Source organism: Pagrus pagrus (genome assembly GCF_965226575.1).
Source record: "Pagrus pagrus genome assembly, chromosome: 21".
Lineage (NCBI taxonomy): Eukaryota > Metazoa > Chordata > Actinopteri > Spariformes > Sparidae > Pagrus > Pagrus pagrus.
Genome location: NC_140208.1, coordinates 14,072,892 through 14,096,270, shown reverse-complemented (window position 1 = coordinate 14,096,270; position 23,379 = coordinate 14,072,892). Strand labels below are relative to the sequence as shown.

General features: G+C 38.3%; 1 protein-coding gene and 1 pseudogene across 2 annotated transcripts in view; both read right to left on the bottom strand.

Moving 5' to 3' along the window:
* Positions 1-111: 111 nt before the first annotated feature.
* On the bottom strand, positions 112-7,585 carry LOC311249982 (potassium voltage-gated channel subfamily A member 7-like). Its single transcript, XM_084341449.1, has 3 exons — positions 7,340-7,585; positions 6,387-7,138; positions 112-3,364 (listed from the first exon to the last, which is right to left on the bottom strand). Exons 2-3 carry the CDS (start codon positions 7,071-7,073, stop codon positions 2,459-2,461), a joined length of 1,593 nt encoding a protein of 530 aa, XP_084197575.1. The 5' UTR covers positions 7,074-7,138; positions 7,340-7,585; the 3' UTR covers positions 112-2,458.
* A 3,723-nt stretch (positions 7,586-11,308) lies between these two features.
* The window catches only part of LOC311249981 (voltage-gated potassium channel KCNC1-like), a 54,251-nt pseudogene continuing 42,180 nt past the window's right edge, over positions 11,309-23,379 (bottom strand). Inside the window, exon 6 of the transcript XR_014624934.1 lies at positions 11,309-16,494. The product of XR_014624934.1 is annotated as a voltage-gated potassium channel KCNC1-like (transcript). The remainder of the gene's footprint in view (positions 16,495-23,379) is intronic.

Sequence of the window (23,379 nt, the reverse complement as noted above, 5' to 3'; positions counted from 1 at the left end):
TTTATCAGACTGGAGAGAATGAAAATAAACTTGATATAAATTTCACTTTTGTTTGTCTTTTCTCATTGTCATGCAATGATACAGACATTTCATGAAACAATTACAGGAAGGAAAAATACACAGAATGTTAGGAATGTATTCTGACTAACAGCACAGCTCTCGTGGTGGGGGAGAGAGGGAGCGGGCTGATCATTGTGAGAGCACGAGCGCTCTCTAGTGGAGCAATGACGAAAAGCAGGCCAAGTTCCCTCAACCAGTTTGTTTGTGGGTTCTGGTGATCGTCTGAGTGTTGTGTCTTAGGGATGGGGGAAAAAAAGCTTCTCGGCCGTTACACAGTAAATACAATCGACACTTTACTGTGTATGTATTTTAACCAGTGACATTTTCCGACAAAGTATCTTGCATTCTTTGAATTCTTCAGTTCTGAACAGTCCTTAGAGTCCATAGAGTTAGTCTAGCCATATGCAGTTAGTTGCAGGGCTATGATTAATAAAACAATAAAGAGATTTTTTTCTTTACTGAAAGACAGAGTACACTAGTTGCCTCCAAAATGTAGAGGAGCAGAAGTATAAAGTAGCAGAAAATGGAAATACTCAAATTAAGTGAGGGTACCTCAAATTTGTACTTGAGTACAATACCTGAGTAAAAGTACTTAGTTACATTCCATCACTGCCAATTGCGGTTGGACAACCTCATACAAGAAAACAGGCAGTTTGGCCGCCATGTTGTAATGTTGATTCTGCGTTACAGAATCTAGTAATTGTGGTTAATATTTTAGGTTTATTTGTCTTTTTCTGACAGCATCTACACAAACTAAAACACATTATTGAGGCAGTTTACACTTGCAATGTTACACTGGTACATGTGCCTTCTGTAGGTCATCACTGTGATGCTGTGGAAAGTCTTATGTGTTCCAGTTAAATAGAGAGCAATAGTGTTGGAAGCAACTGCTTATAACAGCTTAGTAGCTGTGGAAAAGGTCGGTCACAGCCATACAAAAGTGAAAACAAAGATCCGATGTGGCAAGCTTCCATGGCTTAATGTTGTTCTTAGAGACACAGTAGCCAAGCAGTGAAGTATCAGGTATATTAGATGATATATTATCTTTTCAGATCCTAAAATAACACTGCTATATTTAACAGGCAGTGTGAGTTTAAATCTTTTTACTAAATAACAGCTCAATACCACAGGCCACCATAAATAACACTGCTCCTTTTAAGAAAATTAATAAAATATAATCTTTATTAAAAACACTAAGTGCATAATTAAGCAGGTAAATACAGAACTTTTGCCATTGCAATCACAATGTTTCACTTTAACACAAATGGGTAACACCGTGTCATCAAGAAATGCGACAGTGTTGTATTACAGCATGATAAAGGTCATGTCAGGAGCTTCAGGTCACATCAGCCTACTAACTACACAAATGTGAACTTTGTACATTACTTACAGGAGAATGTTGAGAATGTGGGGTGGGTTTGTGAGCGATCTCACTCCGTCTGCAGTGACTGCTGGTATATGGTTGAGTTTTGATCAGACATGACAGCTACATTGCAAAAAATCTATCTGCTTCTACTTCAAACATCAAAGGTCCAGTGTGTAGAATTAAGAGGGCTCTTCAGGCAGATATGATATACAACACTCATAATTATGTTTTCATTAGTTTATAATCGACTGAAACTACATGTAAGCTCCATCAAATTTCCAATTTCTACCCATACCCCTCGTTTTTAAGTGCCTCCTTGCCCCTCAGAACAGATTTACAAAGGGTAGTGGTTGAAATCTCCCTGAAGATATGGGACAAACCCTTAAAAACCCTCATAGTCACCAGTTGTGAGGTAGGGGCAAGGGCTGTATTGGGATTGGGCCTCTGAACTGTAGTGCTTTCGTTATCTCAGAATGATCCATGTTTCTACCTAACACCGACCCTAATGTGGGCCTTTCACATTTCACGTACAGTGAATGCAACCACACTGCCAGATGCAACTTAATCCCACACACTGGTCCTTTAAGCCACAAAGTGACAGTACTAAGACATCATAGTTTCAAGGCACAGAACAAACATTCAGAAAGTCATTTTCATCTCGAACAAAAGCTGAAAGCATTAATAAATAACAGCTCATAATATATTTATATCATGACCCTGAGAATATAAAACTCACTGGCTTTTTCTTGTTTTTCAAAGCTTTATTGTACAAAAGTTGCTCTTCAGTGACATTTGACTGGCTAGTGCTGCAATACATACCTGTAAATGAACAAGGAAAGGCAACAGAAAGTATTTAGTAGCCATATTAGTGCTATATTTGTAGTTTTACTTCATGAATTCCCAGTTCCTCTTGGCGAGTTTCTTTCTTCATTACCTGACCTATGAAGCCATATTCATTGGGCTTCATTCTATCACTTCTTCATTCTCCTTGTTTTGTCTTTGTCAAATGTTACAAAACAACACGTACCCTCCCTACACTGCGGTAACCAGTGGTTCCCTCAGATACATATTTCCTCCTCTGAACTCTGGGCTCTGCCCTGTACACAGTCCACCCAGTAGAGTCCCATTCAAAGGGTTGCAGATGCCTTCAATGGCATAATAATCCCCCTCTGGATCCCCATCCCCTTCTTCTATTTCCTCTCCTTCTGGCTCCTTGTCGTCCCACAGATCCGTCTTGACATGAGTATACTCGGTTTGATCCTCACATTCAGTCTCCCGATGGTAGAAGTAGCTAAAGTTGGACACTATAACGGGCACTGGCAACGAGATGGTAAGCACACCAGCAATAGCGCACATTGAGCCCACCATTTTACCCCACACTGTCTCGGGGTACATGTCACCATAGCCCACTGTGGTCATGGTGACAACTGCCCACCAGAAGGCATGTGGTATACTGATGAAGGCCGTGTTGGTGTGGTCAGCCTCAGCAAAGTAGATGGCGCTGGAGAAGAGGATGACGCCAATAAATAGGAAGAAAATAAGCAGGCCTAGCTCACGCATACTGGCCCTGAGTGTCTGACCAAGGATCTGGAGGCCCTTAGAGTGACGAGACAACTTGAAGATCCTGAACACCCTCACTAACCTGATGACTCTGATGATGGCCAGCGATGTGGCTGGAGAGGCATCATTGTCTTTGGCCAGCTCTGTTCCCAGAGTGACAAAATAGGGCAGGATGGCACTGAAATCGATGATGTTCATGACATCCTTGAAGAAGGATGTCTTGCTGGGTGCGCAAGTGAAGCGCATGAAGAGCTCAAAGGAGAACCAGCATATACATACGGTCTCCACCAGGAAGAAGGGGTCAGTGAAAACACTGGGAGGAGGAGGCATGTTCTGAGATATATTTTTTGCGAGGGCGTGGTACTTGTAGAAATATTCCTGAAGGAAAGGAGACAAGACAGACATGAAAGATATAAAACATACTTATAAAGTGTAGCAAGCAAGTATCACCTTACACAGATGGCGAAATTGTCCCAGACACTTTCATCCATCCGACATACCGCGTGGAATGATGGCACTTGGGCAGTCCACTCCTAAACTCGCCCACATTTGGGTCACAGGTCATTACTATTCTGGTGGGCTGGATCTGACCAGACTTGGATCAGTTCTGGTTTATTCGGTTTGCTCTTGGCTGACATGGCCTGCTTGTGGCTCAGATCTAGCAAACAGGAGTGGACCGTCGAAGTGGCATCATAGTGGTATGTGGGCCGGAAGAACGTGTCTGGTGTGGGCCAGATCTGGACCACAACAATTTCGCTATCTGGGGAGTGAAAAAACACAATAACAACTGTACTTTTTAAAATTAAGACAGAAGCAGTTAGCTTAACTTAGCACAGAGACTGGAATCTGGGGAAGACATTTAGCTTGACTCTTTCAAAAACTAATCATTTTGAAGAGTGTAATAGCTGTGAAGTCTGTTGACAGGTACCCTTGTTGTCAATTCATTTCCTTTCTCTCTTTAATCCTCAGAAAATAATGTAAAAGCATCTGAAGTTTTTTTCAACTGATCTTCTGTCAATTAAACATCCTCCTCTCCCCATATGCTACCACGGCTGTTGTTTTTCACTTTTTCCAGTTCTGACCATAGCCTGGCAGAAAAATGTTTTAATGGTAGAAACAAACCAATCAAATCAAAAAGTTTGATCAAATGGCAACCATCTCTTTTCATTGGACACGTGTTCAGTTGTTTGGTCCGGACTGGGTCTGGGGGATGTTTTACACCTGTAATTTAGATTTGTATCAAACTGAAAATTTGGTGAAAGGGCCCTAAAGATCACAAACTAATGCCTCGTTAGTCATTGTTTAATCTGTACCAAAATCAAAGCTGTAAGGTAAAAGACCCAAAAAACAAAATTTCTTCAGTCTTTAATGCTGAGCTAAGCTAACAAGCTAGTGGCTTCAGCTACACATTGACCATGAGAGTGGTATCTATCTTCTCATCTAACACTCGGCAAGAAAGCAATTAAACTATTCCTGTATGTGGAGGGCTATTACTGTATATTCTGTAATGTCATTTTACAACTGCCACTGATAAACTGTTCTCATGCTACTCTAATAAACTACAGTGAACTTAAGTATGTAGTCCACCGGCTCACTGACTCTCACTTTTGACAACATCATAAAAGCGTTCGACATCTGCGGCATTACATTTCAATCATTGCTGCACCTAGCTCTTTTTTCAGTCCACCTGTCTTTCCATTTTCCGTGTCAGTTAGCATTACATTCAAGCATCTGATAGTGGCTCTTTAAAGCATCTTACACTTAACATCAAGTTAAAAGTGTGAAAACGGATGATACGGATATTAACAGATCACTTTAGTATGCTGTAATGGGCCGTGTGTAACATATAAAGTTTCAGGGTAGTTTAAATAAACCGAGAGTATTTCTTATGACTTTCAGTAGCAGGTCAGCGACAGTGTTTATTACTAAAGGTGGACATCTATGTGTTGATCCGCTCCAAGGGCTCTCCTAAGACTAAATATAACCCCGTGAGATCTCCGAAGAGAAACATGAGAGCGTCTTGCTGCGCCGCTTCTCATCCGTCTCCACCTTTGTCGCTATCCCATCTCCCTCTGCACCCGTGGACACTGCAGTTTTGCTCTGACTTGGACTGGAGTAAGTTACAGTAGTTTCCTGGCAGCTCCATCGCGCAAAGGCAGCTTGGCCTAGCGCAGCAGTCCTGGAGGAATGTGTTAACATGACCCAACGTACGCTTGTCATCCTGCGAGACCTTTTAGTCTCCGGTTCTAAGCCACCGGAAGGCTTTGGCTCACCTTTGCCGATGTGTTCGGTCACTTGTGTGACCTTTTTTTAACACACCTAACCATCTCCGTCCCCTGTCTTTCCTTTCTCTCCATTTATTTGTACTTCAAGCTTTACTCCCGTTACTCCCTGTACCCTTTAGGACTTCCTGACTCCTAGTGTATCAAATTTAATAGCCCGACTAAAATAATCGCACCATGAGCTTCCCGGGGTCTCTCTCCTTTTCTCTGGTTTGCTTCCAGGTATATTGGCAAATAGTTCTCCCTATGTCAGTAATTTTCCTCTCAGCACACTGTAGTAGTCACCAAGTGTGTGTTTACCCAAACACCTGCTTCCTGTGATATCATGTTTCTTGTTTGAGCCAGGCAGGCACACACATCCCATTCAAGACCTTGTGCCCAGGTGCTTTGATTGGCGTGATACTGAACATAAAAAGTAAGAGTGGTAGGATTACTTTTCAAGAGTAAGCCTCTGTAAAATGATTACAGACAATGGACACTCTCATGTCAACCTTTAACCTTTGACCTATCTTACACAAATTGAATGTTTTACTTGATTTGATCCAGAGCTTCCGAACCTGCAACACGTAATCAATCTGTCAGCTATTTAATTATTCACCAACTATTTTGATAATCGGCTTGAGTAGTTTCCTACAAAAAAAAGTCACATTTTTCTGATTCCAGCTTCTTAAGTATGAATATTTTCTGGTTTCTTTCCTTCTCTATGAGAGTGAACTGAATATCTTTGGGTTGTGGACGAAACAAGACATTTAAGAATGTCATTTAGGAAACACTGATCAACATTTTTTTTTACCATTTCTGACATTTTGTAGATTAAAAAACTAATCAATTTGTCAAATTCCATCCCAATCCATTGAACATAATCATTAGTTGCAAAAACGTCTAATCCTTGACACCCCTTTATTCTGTTCTCTCTGTGTACTCTAAGGTAACAAGATGTAACTTCCTGGAGAAAGATAGTTGACTGTTTAGTCTTATCCCAGGTTGTCAAATAGTGAGACCTTATGATGGCAGCTTGGGTCGGACGCCAACCCAAAGCATCAATATTTGATGAACTGGGGATAAGACTCAACAATCAACTATCTTTCGCTGGAAGTTGCTTTAATCGTATTTCCTACCTCTCGTGACTCTTTCTCATTCCTGAATTCGGGAAGCGTCTCCAGGCAGAAGATGAGGATGGACACCACAATGACCATAACACTGATGATGGCTATGATGCGTGCGCCCGATGAGGACTCAGGATGCTCAAACAGCATCCACAGTCTTTTCTGGATTTGGTTGGACGGCAGCGCGCTCTCCTCCTCTTTCGGAAAACCTTCGTCCTCCTTGAAGCGGTTCATGATCTCCTCTCCCAGCTCGTAGAAGAGCAGCTCATCCATGAAGATGTCCAGGGGTATGTTGGCAGGCCTCCGAAGCCTCCCGCCTGACTGGTAAAAATACAGAATGGCGTCGAAGCAGGCCCGATTGCGGTCCAGGAAGAGCTCGTTTCGAAGCGGGTCAAAGTACCGAGACCTCCGCCTTGGGTCACCAAGCAAGGAGTCAGGGAATTGGGCTAAGGTACGAAGCTGAGTTTCATAACGCATCCCTGAGACATTAATGGCCAGTCTTTCACTCAGCGCCCATCCATTCCTCCACAGAGACCCAGAACGCCGGCTCTCTTTCTTCTTCTCTGTTTCATTCTCTTTGGTCTCCTTCTCTCCTTTCTCCTCACTGTTGAGCTGGTTCTTCAGCCGTTTATCGTTCTCTCCATCGCTGTCTTTCCTTCCGCCTCCTCTTTCGTCTTCATGTGGGTCACTGCTGTCCATGCCAAGCCAGGGAACGCAACAAACCACTTTCCTGAGAATTTGAAGGACTTAAAAGCAAACCGTGTCTGAAAGCAGAGTGATAGTTCCATCAGTGGATTTGGTTTTCAGTTGATAGGCATTAAGCAAATGGCTGAAAGGGAGATACTGTACTGTAAACACACATATTCGCCCAAAAAAGTTGCTTAAAGCTCTTTGAAATGTTTAAGTAAAAGGTGAACGACAAGAAAATGCTAGCACCCAGTTAGAAAAGGAAAACATTTACTCACTATGTGTAAAACAGCTGCTGACAGAGACTAATGGCAGGATGAAAATTCACATTGTTCTCTCCTGTGGCTCATCAGGTTGTCCATCTTTCTTTCTGTCATCATGTCCGTGTGTCTCATACACAAAGTCCTTGTTTGGCTTGTCTGGTCTACCTTCAGTCCAACGACAGCACAGCTAAACCCCTCTGAACATGTCGTACGCAAACTGTGCTTCCAGTAGTTTGCCCAGGGAACGTCCACGATCGTGTCCCGTCCCTCTCTGCCTCACGTTGTCTGTCTTGAAATTTTTTGGGAATGCTGTCCCGTTGAAATTTAATCTCTGCTAGAGCTCTCCAACCCCTCCCTGTCCTTTCCCTCCATTTTAGCTATGGGGCAAGGCAACCTTCAACCTCACTATCAAATGTCACCTCTGCCTGGCACTGCATGGTGTTGGCCTCTCTAACAAGCATGGTACTCTGACTGACAGAGGTCCCACTGTTCATTAATTCAGAGGTGTTTACATTGTTTCTTTATTTATCTATTTAAATGCGTGTCATTTAAAAATTTAAAAAATGGTGTATTAGGGATAGTCATAGAAAACACATACACAAATATAATATTAATGTTAGCTTTCTCTGTTTGATTGCTACTTATGCTTGACAACTATACTGTAAATGGATCACTTCACATTATTTTGCATTCTTATGGGGGATTTTTCTGGCATTACATTGGTGCCACTTTTCTTGCTTTTTTTCAGTTTCTCAAAGCTATAATTGATAAAGTTATCTAAATCTAAACTAAGACTACGTGGGTGTGTTTAAAGTTATACGGCTGTGACATAATCATACAAAATAATTATCTAGGTTACACTGTTGTATCTGACCGTATCATATTACTCTTACGTGTGTGTATATATATTTATATACCTTCCTGACATGCTGCTACTAATCTCACCACTGTCACTTTCCTTGACAAAGTGCTGCTGCAATGTTAGTTCAAGTACAACACCAGTTGTGAGAAGTGTTTGTGAATTGCGTTTCCCCGTTATGTTTAACAGCTCTTGTATAGTTGCTATCTAATTTCATTTTTATTTAATATACTGCCTACCTTCACTCTTCAGTGGCCACTTCGACCTTAATCACACAATTTAATCTGCAAACATACAAATTAATTTAAAAAGTCTTTCAATATTTTCTTTCACCACAGAAACCCCCACAAAGAACTTAAAAATGTCGGGATTGTTCAACCTACCTGGTCTCTTAAATCGATAAAAATACAGATTTCTTCATGTCATCAAACAATATCTCACTAATACATGTAATTATCATTTTTGTCCTCCATGTTGTGTGTCTCACCTCAAACGGGCGATGGGTAAAAGTAGCCAATCAGAATGCATTCCAAGTCATTGACGCCCAGCGTGATTTGATTGACTGCTGTTTTATCCAATAGAGCACCGACACTAACCTCACGAAACAGAAATTGGATCACGAGGAGTAATTGCAGGAATTTATTATTGGGTAAAGGGATTCAACTTTTTATTATTTGTAGAGCAGCAAATCATTATTTAGCGAATGCAAGTTTTATTTAGCTTCGTCACATGTTGGCCCTCATTTTTAGGAGAATCAGGCCTCAAGTTCAAAGAAGATTAGACCCTTGTGTGTCTGCACCAATCAGCCCTGGCCAGTCTCTGAATCCATTGCTTAATCCCAACAGGATTGCACATAACAATCTTCAATTGGATAAACAGCCACCATTCGAACCCTGGAGGACGAAATTTCAGGTACTGTAGATCTCGAAATTAGTTGTAAACTTAAGTAAACAAACCATGTGTCACCATATACTGTATAGGGAGGGACAATCTTATATACTACAATTGGATGGTACTAAAAATGTTTGCTATTTTTCAGTAATGTCTTATACACTACAATTGGATGGTACTAAAAATGTTTGCTATTTTTCAGTAATGTCTTATATCTGAAATTAAGTCAATGTTGCTGTGTAGGTTGTATCGCACAATAACAAGAGTACTGGAATTCAGCATTTTGCAAGGAAAGATTGTTTATGTTTATGAAAATTGGGTCTTGCCAAATCATTAGTTAATTTTGAGTTTGTGATTTAAGAAGAAAACAAGAAAACAACTGACAACAAAAGAAAATCAGTCAGATTTACTGTTATAAGTCTACCAACACAGACACTACTGTGTATTACCACCAGAGGGAGGGGATGTTTTGGCACAAAGGAGAAAAATCTGTACCAGGCCTCTGCCGACATTTCCTCACAGCTGCCTTCTGTCACAGAATAAATACACCACTCACTGGATTGCAACATTACATTCCCATTTGATCACATATCATGTTATCAGATGAAGTAACTCTTGACCTTTTGTGTGAAGCAATAAGCTCAAGGATGTGTACAGGATGTAGATAAAATGATCTAACAATACAAGAATTGTTTTGTTGGTGTAATATCAAGCATAAAATGACGCTCAAAAAGAAGTCATATTTTAATTGTTGTGTTCTTGGATAAAGCACAGTGTGGCATAGAAGTAGGTGCTTCTGGTTCTGTAAAGTGGCTTTTAAATCTTTACCTTAATGCTGCAATGTAGCGCAATCATGACATCTTTTGACTCCCATGAGGAGGCTGCACATACTGTACCATCACAGATTCATCACCACAGAGAGCAGTGTGAAACAGACCCTGGGTATCCATAAGTAGAAAATAGATGACTCATCAGACCACATTACTATGTGGTCCTTACATCAGCTTATGGCTCTGTGCCTTCACCGTGGATATAAGCATTTTTCAAAAGGCAGTGCTGAAGATAATACTCAACAAACTAAAAATAATTTTTAAAAAGACACATGAGACTTAGCAATCTTCCATGTTTTAGCAGCTTAAACTAAGTGGTTTAGATCAGTGTTTTTCACTGTTAGAAGGCAAAAATAGCCATTAAGTGTGTAGCCTAAATATGAAACTCAACTCAACTCAAATGTCCATCATATTCATTCAACCATGAATGTTTCTATATAATAAAATAATAATAATAATAAATATAATACATAACAAATACATCTTTTTGTTCACCTTTTTTCTTTTGTTCAACATCCTAAGATGATCCTGAGGATAAATATATTGGGTCAAAGTTTATTTTTATATTCAAGCTTACTTTTGTTTCATTTTTAACATCCTCTCAGTTCCCCTGCAGATTTGCAAAGGCCCATAATATATGCGACAGGTCTCCTTGGAGGCCAAAACCCCTCAAACATAATCTTAACGATTAAAAATCAAATCAAGCTGAATCAATCATTATGGTTGGAGTTTTGAAAATACCCATGTTTTAACCTCTAATCAAACTTTGTCCAATTTGGACGATTTGTTAGTTTGTGAGCAGACAAATTCCAGTTTCCACCTTTTTTTAAACAAAAACGTAGCAGCTTTTGTCATTTTATATCTTTCCGCCTTCTGTATCAGTTAAGAAATATCACCGATCTATGATTTTAACATGGTGTCCAGTTTCATGGATCCTCAAAGGTAAAGTTACAGTCATCTGACACCAACATGTAATGTAAGGAAAACAGCACTTACAGTACCTCACCATGCTCATATATCGTGTCACAGTTACAGTTGACCTCAAAATTATAGATTATCATTGTGTGACAAGTCTTTATTTTAGAAGCTGTAATGGCTTAATACAGCTCACTGGCTGAAACAGAAACGGGACCTTATGGACCTTATTGGAAATGCTGGCATCATAATACACCATATTCTTAAACTTCCAGTCACAAATGTAATGTGTCATCTTTCAGTTTCACGCAGGACTTTAGATTTTCATTGTGTCCTCGCTTCAAGTCGGATTATATCAATCACTGTATTGTGGTTTCCTGTTCCTGACAGGCCGCTGAACACTGTCAGTGCAGAATGTTATCGTCTAAGTCAGGATGTACAGGAGCACACGTCTCATCCGTTAGAAATCTTAGACAAACTGACACACTGTTGATGTCACTTTTTTCATTTATTTTAAGTTCATTTCAATGATTTTAAGCAATTTTAATGTCTCTGAAAAAGCATCTCATGACTGTTAACCAGTTGTTCATTCAAGCTGCTATGGAGATTGGTTCACATTAGGTCGCATTGACATTCATACATTTTAAGTCTCAATAGTAGAAATATGTTCAATTATGACACTTTATTGATATGTTTCTATTTTTTCTTCAAAATATAAAAAGATAGATCATGAACATTCCATTGAAATATACTTTATACAGTTCTTGATGAGTTTGTTCTTTGTGTTCCAACATTTCAAAAAAATAAAATCCGGCATTAGTCACAACCAGATACTCCAGTGACCACCTCCTCCCCCCATTCACTCTCCTACTAAGACTGTAGTACAATGGACTAGTACCTAAGTCTGTTTTATACAATTTGATGGCATGTTAAATGAACATACATTATCTTTGGAATGCTTACATGAATACATGGTGTTAGTCTGTTATATTAGATGCATGTATATGACCTCTGTAGTGTTATTTCTAATTAAAATAAGATATATTAGAAAAATCTATTCAGTATGATAGCACTTCCTCTAAAACAACTCTGGTCTTATCGCTTTGTAAAATAAAATATTTTTAGATTAGTGTGATTGCTAAGTCACTCTATGGAGAGCCATAAAGTCACTACACATATGTTTGCAATCATCTGAACTGATGACAGAACATCTGCGTCTCAGCGAGCATACAGTTAGTGTCGATCAGTGGCATTCGTGGTGCAGATTGCATACAATGTCATCAATTAAAAAAAAACATATTCAACATAAACAGGCACATAAAGAACTTAAATGGAATATCATATATATCATATATAGTAGATGTGTCATCCAAGGACCACATAACACCTTCCAAACACCTGGAGAGGACATGTCATTATATTGTTAGAACACAAAGTAGCCGATGGTTTAACAGTGGCACCTACTTACCATGTAAAGCATCTTTGTCATTTTGGTTATGTGAGTGTTAAACAGGAAATCTTTAACATGTTGTAACAGATTGCAAACTTGAGAAAGTAAAACAGACTTAGCACTCTCAACATTGTAACTCATTCTGTTCAACACGACTAAATCAAATGGCAGTATTATGCAATAGAAAAGGAAAGACATCTTTTTTTCAGCCTGGTTTTGGCAGAGCAGTCACAATGTAGAGAATGAAGAAATGGTAAACTCAACATTGAAAAATAAGACAAGAAAAGAAAAAAAAAATGAGAGTACTTGGCCATGAAAACACAAACAGCTGGGTGAAGCACAAAGTTTTTGCAAGTGTGCACACCATTGCTCAAAGTTAACCTCTGAAATATTCATAAACATTTTCTTGACCATCAAAGCCAGAGTTGCTTAATGCCTTCCAAAACGGGAACTGAAATTGGGAGTTTTAAAAAGATACGGGACCAAAACAAAATCACATGGACCATTTTTGCAAATAGACAGAAGTTCATGAACCTGTAATACCTTGAATAGCCTATGTAGTCTCCATCACACAATTGAGCCTCTTATTCTGGTGGACCTCCAACTGCAATGTACTAGGAATGGACAGGACCATTCAGCTGCCTGAGCTGAGCCCTGAACCAGCAGGGCCGGAAACTCAATTTGAACACCAAACTAAGGTCGAGGTGCTTGGACAGCACTCAACAATGAGATGGGTTTTTTTTTTCGTTTTTTTTTTTACATCAATCTCCCTTGGTGGACACTGGTATCTCTGATCCCCTCTTTCTCGCAACACTTAAAGTACTTCACTGACATCATTTTGGAAGCTCTGGGTCTCTTTGATTGGTGCTCATATGACTGCGTTGTGCGCTGTAATGAGCTGCCAACTAGCCAGCTGGATGACGGTAACTCCATGGGTAATAACGGATGCAAAGACCTGACCATCTAAAAAAACGAAGACGAGCTACCTCTACACACTCATGCTGACACTGCGAGTGTGAGTAGTTTTCAGTTGCCTCTCGGAGGAAGACGTTTCTGCTCTACGACACGGCACAGTGTTCATAGTTATCAAGACTGGATTCATGACAAACAATGACAGGAGGCTATGGGGATATGTCAAGACTCTGCTCCCCCTCGAGAGATTATCAAGTCATAATGCATGCGTTTTTTACACATCACTGTGAGGTGTTCACATTATCGTCGTCTATATACTAGAATTTATTATGTTAGAAAGTAAATAGCAAAACACCTACATCCACACACACCATCGACACACCTGAGTCCTTTAAACCACACACAAACTTTGGAATGGCAGTTGGTTCCATGCAAACCTGAAATCTCTCTTGATTGTTCGCCAATATAGTATATTTCATAGTCTGTTATTGGTCTTTATTGGATAACCTGGACTTGTACTCCCATTTTTCCTACTTAGGACTAGTGGAACAGAACTGCCTATCCCAGCAAAATCCTGCCATGGGACATCCAAGGCCTTTACGAATCTCTTTAACACTGAGGCGTTGAAGATACTCTCGAGGTTCTCCGTTTGCCCTGCTACAATCATGTGACAACTCTTGTATTATTGCCAAAGAAAAAAAGCAAACTATGAGTACTAATCAAGCAGTCAAAGTTGTGGTATGGAGAGCCGTTGTTTTAGAACTGCTGCTGCTGTCGCTGCTGCTGCTACGGTAGTTGTGCAAATGATTCAAGGAGGAAAACATAGACTTTTAACAACAAACATCCTTTGCGCAAATGCTATAGTTTGGCAAAGTCTTTGACGATCACTGTTGATTGGATGGTTTGAAAATATACTGCTCGATGCATAACAAAGTAAAACTATGGCAGCGGTCGATAAACACTGGAATGAGGAATGTAGGGCAGTAGTAGCAGAGAGATTTCATCAAACAAAACATAGTTCAGGGTGTACTTTGCAAACATACATGTTTCAATATTCACATTTTTTTTACCTGTCAAAACAAAATATAGCTCTTCTCTTTCATTATAATCTTTTTTAAAACATTAATTGCATATAACATTTTTTTAATTCATTTTATATATACTTTTTTTTGTATCTCTAGCACCCTTGTCTTCAACTAAGGGCTTGCAGAAAAGACAGTCATGCAAAGTAGTCATGCTGGTAAACAAAGTTACAAAAATGCATTATCTTTTTTTTTTTCTCATTTGTTTATCTCAGCGTCCATCCTTTGTCATCCCCACATCTTTATAGGCAAGAGTCTGTCATTGCTCATCGTCTTTCAGAGGAACACTTTCTCTTTGCTTGTGGGGAAAACGACTTCACCCACTCGCACATGACAAAATATTCACTTCCCATCCTTTCCCCAGGACTTTGACTCCATTTCATGATGCCAAATTTTCTTTTAACATTTGCATCTGATTTTTTTTTTTCTTTCTTCCATTCTGGACCTTTCCTGCACAGAAACTTCCTCCTAAGCCATGGATAGTTGATTTGTTTATCAAAATATAGATTTGTTCTCTTTGTACACTTCCACATTTGCTCCACTCTTGGTCCATTCTTCTCATTTTCCCCTTTGCCAAAGGCTCTGTTGGTGGGCCATCCTAATCTTGACGTCGACTTGCCTGTGAAGCAAGTCGTTGGCAGCAAGAGGGACAAGAGAGAGATGGGGCAGTAGTCATCTGGAAATTCTTGTGCCTAATTGGCAGTGTCGGCCTTTGTGTTACGGGGAACGTTTATCTGATTGGTCCCTTTCAAAATGGATAGGTTGACATGATAGGTTCATGTGATGTAAAAAGTGTTCTAGTGGTAGGAATGTTCTTTACATTGTAATTAGGCCAATATCTTTCGATATTGTAGAAAGACAATTGTCTCTAGGACTTAAGTTTTGTCTCCTTTTGGCAGTCTTTTGCTCCTCATGACCGAGCTCTGTGTCAGTCAGACATGGGGAAAATACTTAATATTTAATATTTAAATGTGCATATAGTGATGGGATGCTAGTGGCAGTTAAAGTTCTTTTAGATGAATGACTTTGTACCAAACAGATGCAACGGCCAGTGCGAGGTTGAGTACAAACCTCATCCTAAAAGTTCTCTTAATCTACTGTACATTACAGGAGGTCACTTAGCAAGTGCTTGCTACAGGACCTTTGGTATCCCACATGGATTTCTGGGCAAGCCCATGGCAGTACGTGAGTACATGAGAGATAAAGAGAAGTCTTTTTCCACCATTTTCTTATGGTGAATGTTTCAGGTGACTCTAAATGAACAGTAAGTGCTATACATGACCAGTTTGAGCTGATGCTACATGTGCTTCATTTGTTTAACTTCATACTTAGTGCTGTTTTTGTTTTTTCAGTACTTGTTAAGAGGGCAGTGTTTCAGTCTGATAGAAGTGAATGGAAGACATAGGTTCAGTGGCAAAGATGCTATACAAGTGCTAAACTTGAATGAAGGATTATAGTATGGGTGTTGTTTAATACTCTGCATTTGTGATCGATTTCATATGCACTTTATTTAGTGCATCGTTTTTTGGGGGGGCAGTGTTTTAATGAGTAAGACCAATCCTTTGTCTCTCATGTACAGTGCTCTCTATTTTTTTCTTCACTTGAAAGGAACCCAAGAGGAAAATGACATCTAAAGATCCTTTGAATGCATAAATTCCTCTCTCTTTGAACTGTTGATGGATTAAGTCATGTTATTTCCCAGCCAACAAATGCTACAATATGTTAGCAGAGATGCTACATTGTTCATTCAGTCCTTTGTGAAGACAAGTGTTCTTTTTTTTTTTTTTTTCCCGGAAACTTGTGAAGTTGCTCAGTTGTTCAGCACTGTAGATGGTACTGAGTTGGTCATCATACAAGATGGTGAGTATAATGTTGTCAAAGATATGTCATCTGGAATGTGTAATCAGGAGTCCTTTTTGCTCCCAAAGTGTGACAGTGCAATGCTCAGTCAGTTTGCCGAAAAAAAGGAAAAAAAGGAAAAAAAGGTCAGTCAGAAAGTTGTCGAAAAATGTGGTCGGAGTTCCAAGAGGCTGCTTTGGTAACAACGTGAGGAGCAGACCATAAGATTTTTTAATTCGTGATTAACCTCTGGTCTCTCTCTTGTCACCCCAAAGATCTCCTTAAAACTGTCCATCCGTGTCACACCCGCCGCTTACGTGGCTCCCGCTGCAAATTTGTGTTTACCGCTTACACTCCTCATTAGAGAGAAGGCGAATGCTAGAAACTTAACACTGTGAAGACAAGAACAGAAAGCCATTAATGTTAAGCTCTCAGAGAATCAACATACAGTATTTTGTAAGAAATTATGTTCAGTGAAATTGAAACTTGTAACATTACAATTGTTTCTGGATTGGTTTATAAAAGTAGTAGTGCTCAACTAATACAAACCAATCATGATCATAAATCAATGATTTCTCTTGTTCTCATATTTGGAGTTTGCCAATTACATTTCCAAAACATGGATCCACGGTGTTACTAACAGTATATACAATAGGGAAGTAATCAGGGATTACCATTACCTGTAAACTTCTGGGTAACTGTGCATGTCAGAATAAAGTGCACACATTTAAATTGTAATGACAAAGCTAGTACAGCTACAGAAACAGCCTATCTCCAACATACAGACAAAGAGCTGGCACACAAGTTAGTCTTGAACAACACAATCAAGAAATGGTGACAATAAAACTGGTGGCTGACAATATTGGAGAAACAAACAACAGACTGAATGAAACAAACTGCCAGCCAACTGACCAGCACCAAGCTCTCCGCTCTGCCAACTCTCAACAAGCATGGCCACCATCTCTACAGGAGTGAATTATGTACAGAGCATTTCAAAGAGAACAATATTCGCTGAGAGGGAGATGATGACCAGTTATTCACTAATGTGTGTGTGTGTAATTGTCAGTGTGTGTGTGTGTATGTGTGTGCAAACAATTTCTTTTGAATGATATGTACACTTCATGAAAAAACACATTTTTGACAGATGGACACATACAAACATACTCAATGCTATTCATGGCAGCTTTCACATTTAAAATCGGAATTCTTGTACTTTGTTAATTAAATAGTGGAATAATACATTGACTAGTACCATCTCAGGAGGCTTAACCCCCAACTTAAGCAATGCGTCATGAAAACACAGGCGTGAATTCAAGGAGATGTTTGTCAACAACAGTAGGTTGAACATTTTTTAATTCTTTGCCTACTGTAATGACAAACAATTCCCGCATCACATGTGCTGGCATCATGTATTATTCACTGGGAGGTTAAACACTTCTGTTGTGGTCTCACCAGCAAACATCAACCCAGTACAAACATTATCCTTTATTGCAGCCGCATTAGCTCTTCCAGTCTGCTCTTCTTTCCCCTCTTCCTCTGCCATTTTCCACTTTATAGTTGCAGTTTCTCCAGAGAAAAGCTGTTATCAAGACACAGTTCATATTTTCTAAAGACCAGTTGTATGTTAAATGTTAGGAATTTAGTTAAATGACACAAAAAGCCCTCATCCATCCTAAATTATGAGGAAGAATCAGCACCTATTAATCCAACCCACCAAGCATAGACTTTGTAATCGTATTAAAATAGTATTTGTGTCCACGCATAAATAATTTAATGAGGTCTTAGTGCCAGATTTATAAATTCCTGTATATGCCCTCTTCTGTGTTACACTTAGGTGTTCACAAAATCCTGCACATCTACACAAGTCTAGAAGACATGATCTGTTATTTGATACTAACACATTGTGTTTGCTTTGACATAAAACAGACGTTTTCTGTCTTTCTGTCTGTCTTGTTCTGGCAACAGCAACATCCTGAAACAGTGCCAAAGCAGCCTTTGTGTTGTTACAACATTATTTTGGCCGCTGGAATTGTAAATCATAACAGCTTAGTGATTGATGATACTACAGTAGTAGGTCAAAGTTATGATCAAATAGTCTTATTCCAACGTTACCAGACGAAATAGCTAAAAATATTTAAAGAGCCGATAGAATAAAAGTGTCTTGAAAAAAGGATGTTAACAGGTGTGTCTAAAAATGTTATTTCAGGTACTTTGAGGCTTATGGTGTCCTTGAAATTGTCCTTTTACATTATTGCTCTGTTTAATTGCTAAATCACACTCAGCTCAGTTCTATACATTTAGATTAATATAAAGTTACTCTAACAGCACTTTAAAAAATGTGTATATACTGTAAGTTCCAATTTTAGTGTGGATGGTGGCAATAATCTGGGTCCAGCTTCTTGGTGAACATTTGATCATTTTGCTACAAGAGGATTGATAGCTGTTTTACCTCAGTGTGCTCAACATTACATTATTTTTGCTCCATAATAGTCCATAATAATTATATAGCACTGATTAAGTGGACATTACAAGCCAGGTTAAACATCTTCTTAACATCATACAACAACATATTATGCACCATATTAAGACACACAAAGAGGTTTAACTGGTGTCAATCTTCTCATTGCACAATTCAAATTTGATCTAGCAACACCCTCGCCTCCCCTTCCTCTAACATATTAAAAGGCCGTACTTACAGAACAACAGTATTTACTATTGCCATCCTCACCAAATCTAAATATAATACTGTAACAATCACTGCAAGTCTTTTTTTCCCCTCAAAGCTGTACATGTACCATACATGCCTTTCAGGATACATTAGCAACAACCATTGAAATATTTACATGTAACGTACATTTATATTTAATGTATGTTCAGTAGAATACAGTGTATTTACTAGGACTAGACGCAGAACCAAGAATGCACTGATAATTTTTCTCTGTCATTACAGCTGAATTAATAATTGTATGCTTTAAATATAACCAGGCCATGTGGTAATGGTACAGTAAAATAACAAATATACACACATATATGTACATATAATATGAAAGCCAGGTTCTGCCACTAAGTGTTGTGCTTAGGTTAGCTTGGCGCTGCATTGATTAAGTTGCAGTATGAAACCATGAACCTCTCTGATGACAAACATATTAAACCATTCAACTCTGTTAGAATCATTTGCTATGAGACCTTCTGCCCCACACTCACAAAGTATACATAGATATATCAATTTCATATGACTTTAATGTATTCACATGTGTAGATACAGATATGTACATATTCAATAACAACCACTGACTTATTAAGCATTGCTTCGAAGGTTTAGCTAGTTAAATCTAGCTAGTTTGCATGAACTCCTAAATTGACATCAGAGCCTACAGGGGCCTCATAGAGGCACTTACAACATCTGCCTGTTCTGTTTACTTAAACAATGTTTACATCGGAGTGTCCTAGGTGATTTGCATTGGCCACAACTATGTTACGTGATTCTTTAAACTCAACAGAACCACAGTTATGACATTCTTCAGATCAATTTTTCGATACAGTAGAAAAGCAAATATAAACACGCTACTTCTAAAATCATAAAAGTTGAAATCTAATTGGTGATGTGTGAGGTTATGTTATTCTTCTCACCCATCAGTCAATTGTAGCGTTAAATAAAAACATCCCATTGCAGATATATGGGAGGGATGGACATTCTCCTCAACTGTAACAAAAAAATGTACATTCCAAAAAAGTGGCATACCAGTATAATGCTAAGTATCTGCAAACATCCACATTGTGGAGTCATTCAAAGATTATATGGTATGCATGTGCGCTTTGAAAGGTTTAATGAGGTTTTGTGCGCTGATGTGGAATAAGATTAGCTTTGAGTATTGAAACAAGGCCAATCTAAGTGTGTCATTGTACACGTTCTCATGAATTGTTCGGCAAGTTAAATCAATTTAAAAACAATACTATCCCAGAGTTAACCTACCTTCCCTAAGTTCAAGTCCACATTATACATTAAGGAGCTGCTGTCAAAATGCTTGGATTCACTGGAGAAACAAAGCTCTGCATGCTGTTTCAAATATTTTCAGACAACATTAAATTATTGTATTTTTTTTTTTTTTTGACATCATCATATTGGTGAAATGTAACAATTTTGAGTATAAGCACGACTATTAGTAACTTCAGTCTGAAAATATGTGCGATGGCTGTCAAAAACCCGTATCAGATGAAGCCAGGCAAGCATTACATCTTGCATTGACTATAAGGTAGGATCTAAATGAGACTTTTACAAACCTGTCAAACTCTGGTCAACATCAGATTAAAAAAAATAATGTGTTAAAGTGATGTCATAGCTTTCATCTTCAATCATAATACTGCATATCTAAGGTCTCAACGTTTAGGGATCTGGAAGCACATTGATTTTTAGACAAAATGGCAGTCAGGACCATAGATATTGACAGTAACATTACCAGGACCTGACATTTTTTAACAAGTATGCAAATACTCTCCCTTTACACCTGCAAAAATTGTTGGTTCTAAAGCACTTACAGTTTTTCCTGGTGATTTCAGTCTTACTACAACTCTTTTTGTTAATGAACTCAATTACAGTTAAACAGAACATTGTTTCTTCTTGATAAATGTTATCTCAGACAATCAGTGGTACAGAAAAGTCATTCCTTACAATGAAATACACATTACCAGTACAAGTGAAGAAAATGTTACAAAACTGAAACAATTAAAAATGTCAGCCACAACGTCAACAAATCTGAAGGACCAGTAAGACCACACTGACTTGAAATGAAACAACACAAATGGCTCATGTCATCATAATAGTTTTCTACTCTTCTGGAACAGCTAGGCTAAATTAAACATAGTAATTAAACTGCCTACCAAGTCTGTGCATTTCAAGATTAAAAATAGATCTGCATATTTACATATGTATGTGCACAGCATCTTTTCCAGCATTAAAATAATATTGCATGTTTATTGCATATGTGAATGTGTTATTCATTTAAAATCTTTTTTGCTCAACCAATAACTTTTTATTTTTTTAATGTGAGGATGACGATCTGAGCAACAAAATTGTCTACCAAGAGATTGCTTATATACAATTATTGCGGGAAACTGTATATTTTCACCACTGTCACATTTTTTTAAGATTAACCAACAGATTGCATTTTGTCATTTGGATATTTTTCTAAAACTGTTTTTCATTTAAACCAAAAAAAAAAAAAAAAATGAAGAAAGTATATTAACACAAACATCAAAAGTGAAGAAGAAGCAAAACAAATATTTAGAAAAGCTTATCATTGTTTGTTTGACTGGGTCGTCTCACATGTTCAATCAATGTATTTGTTGTAATATAGACCGTGTTGTATGCCAACGTGCAAGCTTTAAAGGTTAGTAATTTTACACTGACTGTTAGTAAAGTGCATTTGTTTTAACAGTGTAATCCATTATGTAGTCATTCATATATGACCTCACAGGCTTTTTTGCACTTTTGTAATTTTTAAGTAATATTCTAGATATACGTATTTTGTTTAGATTTCTTTGAAAAATTGCAGGCCTACAAGTATATATTTAATTTACATAACTGTCCAGAGAAGCATTTCTTCAAAGTTTTACTAAGTTGTTTACGATTGGTAAATAAAAATTAACTGAGAATGCGAAGCACTCAATTGTGCTCCTTTTCCAAAGACTGTTTGCGAAACAAAACACAGTTAGCATGTTGCTAGCCAGGCAGCTCTACTTGTGAGTTGAACAATGTTAACAATTTCCCATAGCTTCAAATGCTATATACATGCTACATATGGTACTGTGGAATCAACTGGGTTGACAAAGTCTATGTGCCAGAGTGACACTCCAACATTATATGACATGAGGTCATTCGGTGTTGCTTACAGCCAGCATTGCTACGAGCAAGCTAGCTTGTCTGAAAACTAATGCACTTAAATATGTATGGATATATAAAAAAAACCCGTCAGCTTACTGTTCACCAACTGACTGAAAACACCTTGAATGCTCAAGTTCCTAGGCATTATATAACATTTTGTCGGACGCACAACCATTGGTGTGATCTATTGGCTAAGGCCAATAGTAAGTTACAAGCGTATGCTAGTTTAGCTTAGCTACCTTTATCGATCACATGATTCCTGTCTTGGACACTGCAATGGCAGTGGTCTCCAATTCACTCCAACTAACCTTATCCTGCCCATTACGATTGTTATAATTGCATATGAGATGGTAAGGATAAGTATATATTAATGTATTAGACAACATGCTTGTAACTGTCAAAGAAAAGTGACTGAATCGACCTTTACACCTGTACACTGTAAGATAACAATTTCATACATGCGACCCTAACAGCATTGTAATAAAACAAACTTCAATTTGTAAAAGTCGTGTCAGGCTGCACGATTTGAGATAGCTCTTCTGGTACAATACTTTTAATTCATTCAGTATCTTTTATTCAAGCTAAGGTTTTTGTTTTATTTTTTTGTTTCACATTTGACATCGCTTAGCTTTGCCGTGTAAACTATCAACATAAAGTGTCCAATGATGTCACAATGGTAAGATACAAAATTAAGTGTTAACACTGAGACTTAAAGAAGCCGAGTCTGTTTTCTTCAGAGAGAAGTAACAAAATGATGTCTACACTGTACATACAGTACATCAATATTCACAAACGACAGAAAGTAGAAACCTATTCAACATCAATATAATCTATAAATGTATTTTTGTCTTTGGCTAAATGAACTGACGTATCTGGTTTCATGGTCATTTCTCTGGACAGTGTTGTGAGCTCGGTTTTGTTTGGTCCAGAACATTTAAAAATGGATATACATCTACACACTTAATTCTAAGTTTTAAAATGTAACTGTGCACATGTTTTCATTATAAGTTTTTAACCTCTCACATTATTTCATTTACTAACTAATCCAAATATTTAATTTTACACTTCTAATAATTTAAATTAACTTTGTCTCTTTAAAGCTAGAATTTTTACTTGACCCCATCAGCTAACCTGATGCATGCATCATAAACAATTAGATTCAAAAGACAATAGGTCATTCTTTCTACATTCAAGTTCATTTTATGTTATTGCTCTTGTTTTTGCTCAGTGTACGATCCAAATGGAGGCTTCAGTGTGATTAGTCCATAGCTAATCCACTGCATCTCTTATCATCCAATCATGAACATCCTTTCTTCTACAAAATGGAGGGGATGGGGGAACGACAGCGGCGCAGTGGTCCTGGGGCCTCATAGGTTTCAAAGGGTGGGCTAGTGAT

Excerpts from the sequence above, each read along its gene's own strand:
- LOC311249982 (XM_084341449.1), bottom strand. The coding sequence starts at position 7,073 with ATGGACAGCAGTGACCCACATGAAGACGAAAGAGGAGGCGGAAGGAAA. Across the intron at positions 3,365-6,386 it reads ATGAGAAAGAGTCACGAGAG|GAATATTTCTACAAGTACCA; the intron begins GTAGGAAATACG and ends CCTTTCCTTCAG.